The sequence below is a fragment of the Schistocerca cancellata genome, chromosome 6 (assembly GCF_023864275.1).
Source record: "Schistocerca cancellata isolate TAMUIC-IGC-003103 chromosome 6, iqSchCanc2.1, whole genome shotgun sequence".
Taxonomy (NCBI): domain Eukaryota; kingdom Metazoa; phylum Arthropoda; class Insecta; order Orthoptera; family Acrididae; genus Schistocerca; species Schistocerca cancellata.
This window is the reverse complement of record NC_064631.1, coordinates 148,000,932-148,018,992: the sequence shown is the minus strand read 5'-3', so window position 1 is coordinate 148,018,992 and position 18,061 is coordinate 148,000,932. Positions and strand designations below refer to the sequence as shown.

Below are 18,061 nucleotides of genomic sequence, written 5' to 3'. Positions count from 1 at the left end.
TCTCTACCCATATATTGACTATTCAATAACTCATCTGAGTGATACTGATACTGATACTATTGACATTTCAAATGTCTTTTCAATATATTGGATTTTCAAAACTTCATAAAGAGTGATTCTTATTTTTAAAAAGTTGTTAGGTTTGAATCAGGGAACTTATTATTTAAATTTAAGTTTATTCTGTCAGCAGTCTGTCATCATTGATTTAGGCATATTATCGATAAACTTATTTCTATTAAAAAAAATAGTTTTAACATTTTTGTTGCTATTAAATTTAAAAGAATATTTTGGAGCTGGTTAATTATGCTAAATCTATGTTTACAGATACCAGAGAGAGAACTTTTCTCAATTGAAAGAGCAGAAACATTAACAGATCTTAAAGCTATACTTAATATTCAAGTTCAGTGTTTAGAAATGATCTTAAAAAGTGTTGTCAATTTAGATACTAACAAAAAATTGTCAGATCAAGAATAGAACCCTTTCACACACACACACACACACACACACACACACACACATACAAGGCTAACTTTTCGCACATGAGAAACTGTAGGTTACATAGAACACTGTTATGCATATGTTATGATTTGCAGTAAAAATTGGCATATGCTTGCTTAAATATTTTTGAAGAAAACCATTCAAAAAATAAATAAGTAAGTAAAATTTTTTAAAAAGCTTTGATAAGAGTTTACCACAGTCTTATTTCTTTTTTTAGTTGTGGTGCAGTCTGACTTTCAACATAACCTTTTAGCTGGGACAGAAATCATAACAAAACTCAAGTACTTTCTTGTTAAAACATGAAATATCTGGTACAAACAGCTGAGATTTTTTTACATCTCTAAAAAAAAACAGAACCACTTTGTGATTGACAGCTAGTAATGTTGACTAAAAGAGTGATATTTGTGTTTAGTTAAGGTATATGGCAAAGAAGAAAGGTGCTAACATTTTCTTGGTCATGTTAAATGTCCATCTTTGTGATTGTGTTAAGTGTGAGAAACTTGTGATGTGACAGTAGTATATGCGAAGTAGGTAAATGATCTCTTCCCCCAAAAAAAAAAAAAAGTTCATGTAAATTATCTCCACACATCTCTATTAGAAGCAATGCATTACTATGCAGAGAAGTGCATGGCAGAGGGTACTTTCAATTGTACCACACATTAGGGTTTCTTTCCATCTATCACATATGCAGAACAGGAAGCATGAACGCCTCTGTGCTCATGGTAATTAATATAACCTTGACATCACGGTCCCTGCAGGAGCAATACATAGGAGGCTATAGTCTATAGTATATTCCTAGATATCTCACTTAACAGTGGTTCGTGAAACTTTGTAAGCAAGCTTTATGGGATGGTTGGTGTCTTATCTTCAAGAATCTGCCAGTTCAGTGGTCTGCCAGGCTCAGTCAGAGATCAAAAATATATTTAATATATCATTTCACCAACTAATAGTCAAATAAGTGTGCTATATTTGATATATCAAGATTGCTTCAAAATCAAAATAAAATCATAAAATAATAGGTACTAACCTTACAGATATGAGAGGTATTGCATAGCTGTGGTGCTAGAAATACTAATGAATCTGTGTTTTGTTGTTTTGGTTGTGAAGGTATGTAGAAATGAGAATTATGAAACTAGCTGATATCTAGATATGGGAGATAAATCAGTATCGTCAATCTATTGATGTGTTACATCAGTATGTGAATATCAATATTTTGTTCTGCAAAATATGGTATTTGCCATAAATCATTTATTAGACAGCAGGCATTGTGGCCAAAATTACTGCACTGAAAGGCTACTGATCCAGGCTATTAGCTGGATAGCATTGAGGAGTGCGCCAGTGGCTGGTTATGTGTCACCAGGCACTCCCAAGGTTTGAGTCTGTTGGGGTGCAGGTATAGAGAAATCCAGCACAAAGGTAGTGGTATGGCTGCTGGCACCTAGCTGGAAAAAATCTGGAAAAACAACATGGAAAAGAGGTACACAGTGTGGTGTTAGGAGCAAGTGGATGACAAAGTGAGCAGTGTTCTGTGCTGTGATTCTAGAAAATTATGCACTAACATTCTCTCCAGTGTTGATATCAGTCTGGAAACCTTGCTTCATAAATTGGCTGATCATTGAAATTGGATGTTTTAATTCCTGTGGCCTTTGTGGGCTTATGTGTGTCTCCCAGAATGACCCAGTATTGCCTTTGCCTTATCATTCTCCTTCCTGCCATCTCCCTCCCACCCTCAATACAGGAGGGCTAATAAGCTTGGAAGAAAGGGTGCACGGCCATTTTCAGTAGAGAAACTTTTGTGTTAGCTGAAGAGCCAACACCGTGCTAAGAGTGGGGGCCAAAATGCACATGTTTTAGCTCATGCAGGCTGGCGTGAGGAGGGAAGAACTATACTGACATGAGGTCTGGAACATGACAAGGAATGAGAATTCAGAAAGCGGACATAATTAGTTTGATACTTAACTTTAATCCATTAATGATGACCGTCGCTCTTGACGGTACATGATTCACAATATTATCTGTTCAGAATACATTCTTGAAGATAGTAATTATAGTAACTGAATATGGCGTCTTGCTAGGTCGTAGCAAATGACTTAGTTGAAGGCTATGCTAAACTGTTGTCTCTGCAAATGAGAGCGTATGTAGACAGTGAACCATCGCTAGCAGAGTCGGGTGTACAACTGGGGTGAGTGCTAGGGAGTCTCTTTAGACTAGACCTGCCATGTGGCAGCGCTCGGTTTGCAATCACTGATAGTGGCGACACACGGGTCCGATAGATACTAACGGACCGCGGCCAATTTAAAGGCTACCACCTAGCAAGTGTGGTGTCTGGCAGTGACACCACTGAAAGATTATTCATTATCCCAATATTTGTGGGTTCCAGTGGTGGATGCTACTTGTTGACCATCTGCATCAACCCATTTCTTCCCTGAAACACAGGGAGCAAAACTGAATGGGGCTGATATGTGGGGTTCTGGACAGAAGGGTAGAGTTTTCTTCATAGATGGCATGCCTGCATGTGTTGCTGGATTTCAGTGCCGAGTGGTTATGTCTGACGGTCTTGGACATCGGTCATCCAAGCAACATGTGTCATGATGGTTCTCAGTATCCTATTTCATCAGCTTCTAAAGATGTGAACCATTGTTCTATGCCTTGTTGCAGAGTTGCAGGTGAAACAGTTAAAATAGTGCTTCGAGTTTGATGATAGATTGTTACGTTTAAAGAATAAAGTAAATGACAGAATTCTTCTTTCTTGTTGCCTTCACTATGAGGCAGGATACAGCATTCTTAACATTGTTGTGATGAACTTCTGTTAGTGTGACATTACTCCTATTTGATAGAAACAATATGAGGAAATTACTTATTACACAGTTTCTGGAGGTGGAGGAGAGGAGAAAAGTTTGGTAATTGGAAGTTGCTGGATGGGCCCTTCCCTGCACCATCTGTTGCTGGTGGCCATGCAGGAGTTCTGCCGGATTCTTCTTGCAAATAGGCATAGACCTGTACAAACTATATAAACATGAGGGGCTTCATCCACCAGAGTGTCACTAGTGTACTTCTTCATCTGTGTCTTAAATGAGTGGACAAGACATTCCCTCCTGCCTTCCCTGCCAACTCGTGGTGGAATGGGGTGAACACATATAGCATGTACCACTGTGAGCATGGGAATCATGAAAAGTCTTGAGAGATGAATTGAGGACTGTTGTCCCAGGATAGCACTTTGATGCAGAACATCCACGTGAGGAGCTTGTACTGTTGCCTCTGCCGCATGGAGTGGCAGTTGACAGCTTACAGGAACCAGGAGTAGGTGTTGATGACCACCAACCAATAGGAATGCAAGAAGGAGCCAAAGAAATCAACATGAACACATTTGCATTTTCTCTTGATCAATCCGAACCAACACATGGCAGCAAAGCTCAGATGCCAGTAACTGGCACCTTCAGACACTATGGACTGCTGCACCTCCCGAGTGGCATACTCAACCGCTGCCCACTGCCACCATCTGGAGATAACTATGATTTGGCCATTTAACCCCAGAGTGGAGAACACTCTTATTAATTTTAAAAAAATATTCTATGCAACTTATGACTACACTCCATTCACTGATCTTGTCTTGTTAACTCAGCAGTGACCAGGGTTAACTGGTGTTCTCTATATTGTGTGTTACAACAAATTGCAAGCTATGCTCGAACACTTGAAATGTGGTAAGGTTTCAGGTGTAAACATTTAGACACAGATTCAGAAGAAGTACATTTAACTGCTATCTTTTGCAAAAGCCACCAGAGGTTTTTTTTTTTTTCTTTTGATTGTAGTAATTTTCTGCAAAATGCTTGCAACTGCTTCTGGAGTTTGAGCTGAAGTTGAATTAGAAACACTGCCAATACCTTGCCATTATCCCATTATCAACTTCTTAACACTATATTTGCTTGGGAGCAGCCTGATTACCTGCTCAGTTAGAGCAGGCAGGAATTAAGTTATCTATCTTCTGGTCTCTGCTGGACCAATACACATGAGGAGGAGCCAGCATCTTTGTTAGTGAGATGGACCAATGATCCTGGTGCAGAAGTCAAAGAATTTTGTGCTGGAGAGATGCTGCTTGGCCCGGCCACCCAGGGAACAGCATTTTCTGTGGACAAAAAATAACACCATCAATGATAGTAAGTTTGTGTCATAACAAAAAATAATTGCAGATGGGATGCGACACACATGCTAAACGCTGGTCAGGCCACCCTGCAGAACGTATCGGCACGCCCAACAAAGGACGGGGTCATCATTGATTGCTTGAAGGATGTGGGGGAATGGTAATTGGGACATCCAGTGAGCTTCCTCATTGAGATGAAAACAAAGTACTTGATAAGAACCAGGATTGAGTCCCCTCGGCAAATGTGAAAGAGCATCTGTATTTGAATGTGGAGCTGTGGGACAGAAGTGACTTTCATAATTTTACCTGCTCAGGAACAGGGCCCATCATTGCAGCCTAAGGGCTGTCTTGTCCAGCAAGTGTGCTGTGGAACCAAACAGAGACACTAATAGTTTGCTATCAGTTACCAAATGAGAGTTAATACCATATAGGATCACAGTAAATTTCTCGATAGTGTAGATAATAGGAAGAGCTCCTTCTCTATTACGGCATAATTCTTCTGTGCATCATTAAACACCTTTGATGCAAAAGCAATTGGCTGTTCCGAACCATCAGCACAATGTTGGGACAATATGCTCCCCGTGCTGTAATGTGATGCATCCATTGCAGTCAGGAACTGGAGCCCCAGCAGATAGGTGGCCAAACATGGGTTGGAACGCAAACTCTTTTTCATTGTCTTGAATGCGCGATCACAGGCTGGTGTCCACTCAAATGCCACATATTTATTAAACGATTGATTTAGAGGATAGAGAATTGAAACTGCCTGTGGAAGGAACTTGTGGTAGTGGACGAGTTTGTCCAAGATTGCTTGGAACTCAGTCACACTTGAAGGGTGCAGGAGGGCTGCGATAGCCACTATGTGGCTGTCAGTTGGCTAGATCCCTTTATGGGAGGTATTCTATAGAGGGTTAGTAGAACTGAGACTTTTCCAAATTGGAGTAAAGACCAAAATCATTCAAGACCTAAAACAACAGACAAAGGTTGCAAAGATGCCCTTGAGGGTGGGACTGCTAATACAAAGTCATCAAGGTAATAGATATAATGAGGAACATGCTGTCCTAGTTGTTCCAAGTAGTGGTGAAAAATAGCAGACACGCTTGCAACACCTAAAACCAAGTGGCTATATCAGCAGTAGCCATATGGCATATTCACAACAAGCAGTTGATGTGGTTTGTCATCAGGTGGCAGCTGTTGATATACTTACAACAAGTCAATTTTTTAAAAGTATTGTCCGTCCACCACCTTTGTCATAAGTTTATCCAGATGAGGAATGGGGTACGTAACAACCACAGACTATGAATTATCACCTTGAAGTCACCACAAGGACTGAGTTTACTCGTTGGCTTCTTAGCAGTGACCAGTGGTGTAGCCCATTGACCAGACTAAATGGGTTCTATTACTCACAGGTCAGTCAATTGGTCTAATTCTTCTTTCGCTTGGCCGTAAAGTGTGAGTGGTACAGTTCGGTACGGTGCTATGTCATAGATTTGAGAGAAATGCGTGCTATGTAATCCTTAGCCTTGCCAAAGATGAATATTCCTTGTGCAAAGCATCCAACTCTTGATAGGATACAAGATCAGACACTAAATGGAATGGAATCTGAGACTATAAATCCAAAAGCATGGAAAGCATCCAAACCAAAACGATTTTCTGTAAAGTCACTGTCCATGACCAAAAATGTTACTCGTCGGATCACTGCTCACTGCTTTGTATGTTGTTGCAGTAAACTGACCAAGAAGAGGAATCTGATGTTTATTGTGGCTGACAAGACAGTTGGAGGTATTCGACAGTAGAGGGGAACCAAGGTGCAGATATGTATTAGAATTCAGTAGTGAGGCAGCTGCACCAATATCCACCTGAAGAAATGTGGGAGTACCATCAATGTGCACATCAATGAATAGTTTGTTAGAAACAGTAGCGTGCTTAACAGCATTAACATCCTAGATTTAGGTGTGGGAGGCACAGCAGATGCTGATCAAGTGTTGTACACAGAAGCAGTGTGACTTTTCTTACAACATATATGGCAGATGGCACAATGTTCAACGATATGAACACTCTGGCTGGTCGTGTTGAGCAAAACTAGTAAGGCAGGAGGGCAGCGTCTTTTGGAAAATTTTCCACCATGTAAGTGTTAATGCGGAGTATGCGGCCGGGCATCCTGTATTGCCGCAACTTCTTCTTCCGAACATGTAAACCTGTTGCTGTCAGAGTTGACAGCAGCTATGTCGGCCCAACGGAACTGGCTGCCAGTGGCTCAAGAAACATCAAATGCTTGTGGTATCTTGAGTATTGCTTCTAAGGAGAAATCTTTGAACTGCAGTGCACTTTTCAGTAGACCTCTTAATGTGGGTGAACCTAACAATAGTATCCCAAACCATGGAGTCCACACAAGATTGAGTAGTAACAAAATGACACTTGCAGCTTAACCCTTGCTATTCTTCTGCCCAAGCGCAGTATGACTGATGAGGTCGCTTCCTGCATTGGATAACTCCACACTCTTGGAAATGACATGGGTATGTTTGTGGTATGAAGTCAGTAAATGACAAATCATAGAATGATAAACACCTGATCCTGTTGGCGGCTAACTTCCCTAACAAGTTGTACATTTGGGGAGAGATTGATGATAGAAAAAGAGTTTTAATGGAAGCAGTGCCCATTGCTGTGAAGGCTGCAAAATGTTGCTGTAGGTATTTTTCATACAATTCACAGTCCTCAGCAGCCTCGTCGTACGTAGGTGGGGAAAGGCAGTGGGTAGGTTGGCAAATTTTGAGGCTGCATCACTAGATTAATTCTCTCCAACATAGCCACATGCCCTTGCTGTTGAAGGAAACTCAGGAGGACAACCCCCAAGAGCACACCTGTTGACATCGCAGTTTTGATGATATATACATGAAAATCAAACCTTACTTATCACCAGTTGTGTTGTAGCATGCAAGACAAAGAACACCAGTAAGTAGACAATCATTTTAATACATAAAGCACAATTCCATCCAATACAGTGTCCCTGTACAGTGCTAGGTTGGTGCAGAATGAACAAGCCAAGGTCCTTGAGCAGAGTGTAGTTATCAGTTGTATAAAACTTAACAAAATAAGGACGAATGCTCATAGCATCATGCTAAATTGCCAAATCATAGTTGTCTCTGTATGACGGTGCTGTGCAAGGGCTGCATGGCACCCAGGAGGTGTGGCTGTCCATAATATCTGAAGGTGTCCCTTCAAGGTGGCTGAGCTTACTGCCAAGTGCTGGTGTGGGCAGATCAGAAGACAAGTTGCTGGCCAGCATCTCACATCCCGTTGACACCTGACAGATGGTGAGGAGCGATTGGTGTGGTAACTGTGGGTCGCCACACAGTTGATAAAGAAAAGAGTGCAAGTGATTGCTTTAATATGCATATTGATTAATACGACTTTTATTATTGTTGTTATTGTGATGTACAACTGTGCACAGTGCACATTGTCATGTCAACTGTCAAAGGGTGTTTGATTATACATAAGGGAGGATCTGAAGCCTTAATCCTTCCAGCTAATGTAAATGCAGAAATAAATAATAATCTGTGTTCCTAAAAATGTGACACTTTTTTTACATATTACTAGCTAGATCTTGTATTGTATTTTTCATCCTGAATTACTCAACCAGACCAATTCACTATGTAGCTCTTAATTCTTTTTATTAATCCAATGCACAGCTGTGTCACACACCCTTCCTTTTTTTTTTTTTTTTTTTTTTTTAAATCTAATTCGTGGGGTATCAAGAATTTGGCTTGTGAGACATATCCTGACATGAGTGTTACAGTGGTCTACCTCACGGCACTTGTCTACAGCATGGTCTCTGAGCACGAGAAAGAGGAAAGTGTGAAAACACCACATTTAAATGGCAGTGCAGTTGCACTACATATGGCTTGGTCTTATATTTCACATTTCTTAACAACATATGTTACAAATGAAACAAATTTTCAGTATTAGTAAATTATATTTCGCGCACTGAAGACATGATATTGTTTTCATCTGGTGTGAACTGTCAGCACACGTACAGGTGCAGACTGTTTCACAGATTCTCGCACTGAGGTTGACATGTAATTGTAACTTATTTAGTTTCATACAAAAAAATAAAAAAAAACCCTTTCATGCACATATGGTGATTGAAATATTGTAGCACTCTTGCAACCTCATTATGGATATGTGGAAACTCTACAAGTAGACACCCTGGATAATTTTAATGTAAAAGAATTTGTCTTTAAAATTGTAATTACCTTGTAGACCAATCAGTTACATCTTCTCATTCACAGGGATGCTTTCACCTCAAATGGTCTTGAAAACAGATTTAAGATTGGCAGAACACTCAAAACATTTCGGAATTTTTTCAAGACCATAATGAATTCTTCAAACCTCACATTTTCTTTTTAATGCCAGTGAGCTTAGGGAACTGGACTGTGTGTGTTAGGAAGTGTCCCATCTGCAATGCGATTTTCTTTTTAAATGCATCCCCATCAAATCAGAAAGAAGTTGTTTCTCACCTTGTTATGTCTTACAATGGGCAATGTACAGTGAAGTCCACTTAAAATACAAGGTCGACCAATTCATTCCTGATGATGTTCTCATTTTCATTCCTCCACTCTTTTGTCCTTCATAAGTTCAACAATAGTGAGTATTAAATTGAAAAATCATTCCAGTCATGTCCCTTGACTTATCGATGTACTTCACAATAATATATACACTGAGGTGACTAAAGTCGTGGAATAGTGGTATGCACATATACAGATGGCAGCAATCTCGTGTCACAAGGTATAAAAGCGCAATGTGTTGTCAGAGTTGTCATTTGTACTCAGGTGCAAAAGGTTTCTGATGTGATTCTAGTGACACGATGGGAATTAACAGACTTTGGACACAAAATGGTAGGTAGTGCATGATGCATTGGAATTCCATTTTGGAAATCATTACAGGATTCAATATTCTGAGGTCCACAATGTTTAGAATGTGCTGAGAATACCAAATTTCAGACATCATCTCTCACAACGGATGATGCTGCGGGTGACAGCCTTCACTTAACAACCTAGAGCAGCAGTGTTTGCATCGAGTTATCAGTGCTAACAGACACCCAACACAGCGTGGTATAACCACAAAAGTGAATGTGGGACATACAACAAATTTGGTGGCAATGGGCTATGGCAGCAGATGTCCAACACAAGTGCCTTTGTTAGCAGCACGACATTGCTTGTGACATCTATCCTGGGCTTGTGACCAGACATTTAGAAAAACAGGGCCCGTTGAGATAAATCACAATTTCAGTTGATAAGAGCTGATGGTAGGATTTAAGTGTGTTGCCGATCCCTCAAAGCTAAGAACCGAGGTTGTAAACAAGGCACTATACAAGCTTGTGGTGGCTCCATAATGGCATGGGCTGTTTTTGCATGGAGTGGACTGTGTCTGCGTGGAGTGGACTGTGTCTGCGTGGAGTGGACTGTGTCTGCGTGGAGTGGACTGTGTCTGCGTGGAGTGGACTGTGTCTGCGTGGAGTGGACTGTGTCTGCGTGGAGTGGACTGTGTCTGCGTGGAGTGGACTGTGCATGGAGTGAACTGGATCCTCTGGTCGAACTGAACAGATCATTGACTGGAAATCGTTATGTTCGGCTACTTGGTGACAAGTTTTTGCTGTTCATGGACTCCATGTTCCCAAACAACGATGTCATCCCACCGGGCCACAGGTGTTTGCGATTGGTTTGAGGAACGTTCTGGACAGCTGGAGGAAGTGAATGATTTGGCCACCCAGATTTCCTGACGTGCATCCCGTCGAACATTTATAGAACGTAATCAAGAGGTCAGTTTGTGAACAAAATCCTGCACTAACTACAATTTTGCAGTTACAGATGGCTATAGAGGCAGCATGCCTCAATATTTCTGCAGGGAACTTCAGACTACTTGTTGAGTGCATGCCATGTCGAGTTGCCACATTACTTGAGGCAAAAGGAGGTCTGACACGATTTTAAGAGGTAGCCCATGATTTTTGTCACCTCGGTGTAAGATTTCCATACTATTGATTCAGTTCCATCGAAAACTGTTGCAATTGACAGCAGAATAAAGCAAGTGACTTCAGAAATTTCACTGTTCTTAGCATCAATTTCTTCAGGTGCTGCATTCTTGCAAATTTACACTACTGGCCATTAAAATTGCTACACCACAAAGATGATGTGCTACAGACGCAAAATTTAACTGTCAGGAAGAAGATGCTGTGATATGCAAATGATTAGCTTTTCAGAGCATTCACACAAGGTTGGTGCTGGTGGTGACATGAGGAAAGTTTCCAACCGATTTCTCATACACAAACAGCGGTTGACCGGCGTTGTGTGGTGAAACGTTGTTGTGATGCCTCGTGTAAGGAGGAGAAATGCATACCATCGTGTTTCCGACTTTGATAAAGGTCGGATTGTAGCCTATTGTGATTGCAGTTTATCGTATCGCGACATTGCTGCTCGCGTTGGTCAAGATCCAACGACAGAATATGGAATCGGTGGGTTCAGGAGGATAATACGGAACGCCGTGCTGGATCCCAACGGCCTCTTATCACTAGCAGTCGAGATGACAGGCATCTTATCCACATGGCTGTAACGGATCGTGTAGCCATGTCTCCACCCCTGAGTCAACAGATGGGGACGTTTGCGAGACAACAACCATCTGCACAAACAGTTCGATGACGTTTGCAACAGCATTGACTATCAGCTCGGAGACCATGGCTATGGTTACCCTTGACGCTGCATCACAGACAGGAGGGCCTGCGATGGTGTACTCAACGACGAACCTGGGTGCACAAATGGCAAAACGTCATTTTTTCGCATGAATCCAGGTTCTGTTTACAGCATCATGATGGTCGCATCCGTGTTTGGCAACATTGCGGTGAACGCACATTGGAAGCATGTATTCGTCATCGCCATACTGGCGTATGATCCGGCGTGATGGTGTGGGGTGCCATTGGTTACACGTCTCGGTCACCTCTTGTTCGCATTGACGGCACTTTGAACAGTGGATGCTACATTTCAGATGTGTTACGACCTGTGGCTCTACCCTTCATTCGATCCCTGCGAAACCCTACATTTCAGCAGGATAATGCACAACTGCATGTTGCAGTTCCTGTATGGGCCTTTGTAGGTACAGAAAATGTTCGACTGCTACCCTGGCCAGCACATTCTCCAGATCTCTCACCAATTGACAACGTCTGGTCAATGGTGGCCGAGCAACTGGCTCGTCCCAATACGCCAGTCACTACTCGTGATGAACTGTGGTATCGTGTTGAAGTTGCATGGGCAGCTGTACCTGTACACGCAATCCAAGCTCTGTTTGACTCAATGCACAGGCGTATCAAGGCCGTTATTACGGCCAGAGGTGGTTGTTCTGGGTACTGGTTTCTCAGGATCTAAGCACCCAAATTGCGTGAAAATGTAATCACATGTCAGTTCTAGTATAATATATTTGTCCAATGAATACCCGTTTATCATCTGCAGTTCTTCTTGTTGTAGCAATTTTAATGGCCAGTAGTGTAGAACAATGTGCTTCTTGATATGTGGAACAATGAATCCCAATTGTTAAATTTTTTGCTTTTTCATTGTATCTTTAAATTCTTCGTGTGTGGTATTGCTATGTCATTACATAGCAAATGTACATTACACATTGCTTATGCGACTGCCTAATATATGTTGAGAATTCTCAACCATCTGTTGTCATTCCCATTCATTTTTACAGACTTGTGGTGATAGCTTGCTACACGGCCCCTTTTTGTGTAAACAGCCACTGGACATGTGAACATCCTTCATGCCAGAAATAAATATTGAAGGATAAACAGTATTGATATCACAACTCTGTTGAACTGAAGAGTTTTGCCGACCAAAAAAATGCCACACCAAAGTGCTAAACTGTACCGGGTACTTTCAAGAAGGACCGAGCAAAGTCGAGACAAGCTGAGCCTTGGCTCGCACACAGTCCACACATCCGGCCGGCGTGAAATTTGGTACACTGTGGCCAGCCCTGACCTAATTGGTGCTAGGCACTGAATATTGTCAACTCTATTGAAGACATATGAATATAATAGAGGGAAACATTCCACGTGGGAAAAATATATCTAAAAACAAAGATGATGAGACTTACCAAACAAAAGCGCTGGCAGGTCGATAGAGACACAAACAAACACAAACATACACACAAAATTCAAGCTTTCGCAACAAACTGTTGCTTCGTCAGGAAAGAGGGAAGGAGAGGGAAAGACAAAAGGATGTGGGTTTTAAGGGAGAGGGTAAGGTGTCATTCCAATCCCGGGAGCAGAAAGACTTACCTTAGGGGGGAAAAGGACAGGTATACACTCGCGCGCGCGCACACACACACCCATCCGCATATACACAGACACAAGCTTGTCTCATATATGGCACAAATGGTTCTGGCTGCTTCCGCCACTGTTGTTGTCAACCCTCTACTGAACTCAAACAGAAGAATATGTCAGAAATGTTCTGATTTTTCCACTTGCACTTCATTTTATAGCAATCCACTGCTCCACTCATTATCTCCAGATGACAAAATGGCAATATGTAAACTCAAATAGTTATGGTGAACTACAAATAAAAACTGACAATTGATAAATAAGTGCATAGCAACTGGAATACCAACGTGCAAAACAAAAACCCTATGAACGTAAGCCCCAACCTAACAAAAATGACACTGATTCATAGGTTAATTTTGATTCAGTAGTCATTTTAATAACTGTTCTGCATGGGATCACCAAGATGGAAAAAGGGGACGTTCATCCAGTGAATAGATTTGTGGTGATGATGATGGATTTCAGCAGTATGGACATCAGCACCATTGCTGGGATTTGATAAACAGTTTGGTTTGAACCGTATCTGTTCTCACAAGGAAAATACCAAAACGATTTCCTAGGAGAAGTGTTATGTGGTAAAAAGCAAAATTGGATGCGATTTGTGATGGCTCATCACCATCAGACAACAGTTAGATATTGGTGCAAATAAATGTGAACATTGATGAACATCCATTTTCGATACGGATTGCTCGGGGCACCCAGCAGATGTTACTGAAGAAACAACTGAAAATGTCCACAACATGATGCTGGATGATTGTCAAACAGAAGTACACAAAATCGTGGAGGCAATAGTGTGTCAGCAGGAATAACAATATTGTGCATGATAATTTGGCAATGAAAAAAATTGACGGCCCAACTTGTACGCACAATAGTTGATGAAGGATAACAGATGAGTGTAACACTCAAATTTCAAAGTGGTATTCAACATAATTTAAGTGACACCAAGAGAATATTCTGTTTTGACAAGAGAAAGATAAAAAAAAAAAAAAAAAAAAAAAAAAAAAAACCATGAAACCAAGCAACAATAAAAACAAGAATTGCTTCCAGTGAATCATCTCCAAAGAAGGCAATCTCAGTCCCATTGGCCAGAAAAATTATGGTGACAGTTTTTTGAGATGTGATCAGTGTCACACATGTAGACTCCTTAGAGAAAGAAAAAACTGATAACTGGACAATACTGAAGTGAGATATTGGACTGCGACAAGTAATTGAAAAAACGTGACCCCATTTGGCAAACACAAACTGCTATTTCACAGTGACAGTGTTAACCAAATTTTGTGAACACAAAGCTGCTTGTATTGCTACCACACTACCCTATATTCACTCGATGTGGCTTACTTCTGGGATTCGTGCTCTCAGAGGTTGTCATCATCATAATCCCACCCTTTTTTCTCATTTTCTTTTCTTTGAGTGTTTAAAAAATAATAGCAGTAGGGATATGAAATGGAATAATCAGCTAATCTCAGTCAAGGGTAAGGCAGGTGGTAGACTTAAGTTTTTTGGTAGGATATGGGGAAAATGTTATCAGCCTGTGAAGGAGATTGCCTACAAATCACACGTGCAACCCATTCTGAAATACTGCTCAAGTGTGTGAGACACGTATCGAAAAGGACTAACAAAGGATATTGAGCGTATACAGAGCAGGGCAGCACGAATGTTCACAGGTTTGTTTGACCCATGGGAGAGTGTCACAGGGATGCTGAAGAAACTGAACTGGCAGACTCTTGAATATAGATGTAAACTTTCATGAAAAGCCAACTTACGAAGTTTCATCCAGCTTTAAGTGATGACAAGCAATATACTACAACCACCTACATGTCGCTCACATAAGAATCGTAAGGACAAGATTAGATCAATTACAGCATACACAGAGGCATTTAAACAATCATTCTCCTCGTGCTCTGCATGTGACTGACTGGAACAGGAAGAAAGCCTAATAACTGGTATGATGGGAGGTACCATCTGCCATGGACTTGACAGATGTTCGTGTATAGGTGTAGATGTAAATAGTGATCTTGGTAAAACTGTATCTCTGTAAAATGGGAATATGTTGGAAGATAAATAATTTGTTTGTGTAAAAACTTACATCTTTATTCCTAAAATGTGTACTTATTGAACTGCCTTCATAAATATATAATGTAATTTTTCTGTGTAATTATACCTCATGTTTCATATAGTCAGTAATGAATCACAATTATAGCCTGCATTGTACATAGGTGTTTCATCTCTGACTAATTCACTAGTGATTTGGGAAGTTGATAAAAGAGTTGAGAGATAAATAACTTATTAGCTAAAATTTTAAAATTGCAATATCAAAAAGTCATAATAAACTATTTGTAGGGTCTACTATCACACGTTCTGATAATGTGTGCAGGTTGCAAGTTGAACCTCAAGATGTTCCAGCGGAACAGAATTTCTGGGAACCTCGAGCAAAAGTACCTAGACTGTCAGAGGAGAGCAATTCCAGCAAGTGGAATTCAAGTAAAACCACCTCAGAAGAGGGTGTGACAAAAACGTGGTTATGCAGGGGATGTCCCGTTGTATGCTCTTGGCAGCAGCGGAAGAAGGTTGCTGTTGAACTTGAGCTGGCTCCATCCATCCACCCAATGGAGCGTGAAGTCCTAATTTCAAAGTACTTGGAGCAATCATTCCGGAGTGGGGAAGTTTCATTCTACCTTACTCTAAAAGTGGATGAAGATAAGGAGATGGTTCGCTGTCTGTTCGAGAACCTCGATAAGAAAACAGAACCGTTTTCAACTGTGGCACACGCACTTGTTACTTTATTACCATTATGGATAAATAATGCTTTCGAGGTTGGTTTTTCACTGCGATGTGTTACAGGTGTTTATATTCCAGGGGACATGCAAATAGGTGCAAGTAGAAGTTTGACATCTGGATGTTGGTGAAATGAAGTGTTGTCAGTTACCTAGAACTCATCATCTTGTAATCTAGAATACTAAGAGTGTTTCTCCAGTTCATAAAGTTTAATTGTGAGAAACTAGTGTGTGGACTAGAAGAGTGTAGTGAACTGGTAATATCTGGAAGTTCTAGAAATAAGTAATATTCCATTTTTTCCTTGTTTAAGTGTATCAAAAATACAGATGTGAGGCATTATGATGCCAGAGACTCTTTATTGTGTAACTTCTCTTGATTTTACATTGGCAACACGTAATTCTTTTATGTAGCATATTCAGTTATCTCTGTATCTATATTGCTGTGCTGGAAGATTTTTTTGCAGAAATACACAGGTATATTTACTGGAGCAGTGTATGTAAACTAAATCTAAATAAATTATTTTTGTTTGTTTATAGGTGGTAAGTTTGATTAAATATTCCATATATTACTGAGAAAGCTCTGTCACACCAGCAAATACTTTTTGAATTGCTGATTTATCAATTTTTCTATTGTTCATGAGTCATCAGGTATATTAGTTACTTTCACCAATTGTAGTATCTCCAGAGAGTTACAGTTACCTGTGGTTTCATGTTTCTTCCTCCATACAGTAGCTTTTTTACAATCACAGAGAGTAGATATTTTGTATATATTTGATTCATGTCAAGTAATAATAAAGACTCTGAAATTAGTGAACTAATTTTGTGTGTGCATAGCTTATCAGAAATTCCAAGAATTTAGTGATGATTGTAAAATTCAAATTATATTACGTAACATGGAACAATTCAGATATTTTGTGTTGTGTGTATATCACAGTCTAGTGACACATACCTGGCTGTTCCCGCTTCACACACACACACACACACACACACACACACACACACACGAAATCATGGATCTTGTCGAATAGCCATACCTTTGGTTCAGTCACATTGATAACGTATCTGTGAAGAGGGTTCCGTAGAAATAGCTCTTTTCCAGTAGTTGCAAAAGCAACAATATGAATGATTGGCTGATCTGGCTTTGTAACATCAGCCATCATGGCTTGCTATGTTGATACAGTGTGCAGCTGAAAACAAAGCAAAAATATGATTATATTTCCCTAGAAAATGTAGGGCTATTGTAAGACTTCTAGATTATCAGTTGGGTGATGATGGCATCCCCTTGCATATAATCTGAAGGTAAACTAGTTTCCCATTCTGAACTTGAGAGAATTCCATCACAAAAAAAATGTGATTCCCTTGGTCAGATTGTGAATTATTAAGATACCTTATCCAGGAAGGTAAGGTAGAAAATTTGAAAAGAAAAAATGGGAAGGATGAACTGAGAAATAGTAGGTATTGGTGAAATGCCGTAGCAGGAATAACAGGAATACTGGTCAGGTGAGTACAGGATGATCAATGCGAAGTAAAGTAGGGATAATGCAGGAGTAGGTGTAATAATGAATAAGAAAATAAGAATGTAGGTGAATTACTAGGAACAGTGTGGTGAACACATTATCATGGTCAAGATATAGAGAAAGCCAAGACTCAACAAAGTAATATTCATACATGTGCAGATGATGTAGGTATTGAAAAAAATATGTATGATGAGATAAAGGAAATTTTTCATCATCTTGTTGTGCAGTTCTTGTTGTGTCCGTGCTTGCTAAGAAAATGGGATGAGAAGTTCCACCTTATTGCAAGACACCTTTTTTGTTTTGTTTCACCCATACATGTTTCACCACTTTTGTGCTATAGTGAGTGGGTTCAATTTTTATTTTTAACTGTAAGATTGTTGTTATATATTAACATGTGTGTTGTTCACAACATTATGTAGAAGTTGCATTTATAATTTAATTGGCGAAAAGTGGGTAGAAGCATTAGTTAACATACCTTACATGACGTTAATGTCCATTTATTTTGGTAGCTATTCTGCTACACAATATACAACTTGTCATCTGCAAACAGCAAAACGTAATTTATTTTTCTGTTTGTTATGCATTTACGAACAGAAATAAGACTGTATCGCATTTTCTGTCTGTAACTTACAGTTTTGAAGTTGTGGTGCATTCTCCTGTGTTGTTGGTGAAGTAAATAGGCTTACTTCTTAGCCTATGGTCGTGTGGCAATGCACTTTTTTTGATTACTCAAAACATAGGCGGGGTTTTCGCTGCCATTACATGTTGTTGTGGCTGT

At 40.2% G+C, this 18,061-nt stretch overlaps 1 protein-coding gene across 3 annotated transcripts in view; it reads left to right on the top strand.

The window, feature by feature from the left end:
* Positions 1–16,589, top strand: part of LOC126190833 (speckle targeted PIP5K1A-regulated poly(A) polymerase-like) — a 186,270-nt gene extending 169,681 nt beyond the window's left edge. For all 3 annotated transcript variants that reach the window (XM_049931410.1, XM_049931409.1, XM_049931408.1), the window contains one exon: positions 15,367–16,589. In XM_049931410.1, the coding sequence (XP_049787367.1) occupies positions 15,367–15,898 (532 nt within the window). In that variant the 3' untranslated portion in view covers positions 15,899–16,589. The remainder of the gene's footprint in view (positions 1–15,366) is intronic.
* Positions 16,590–18,061: the final 1,472 nt, after the last annotated feature.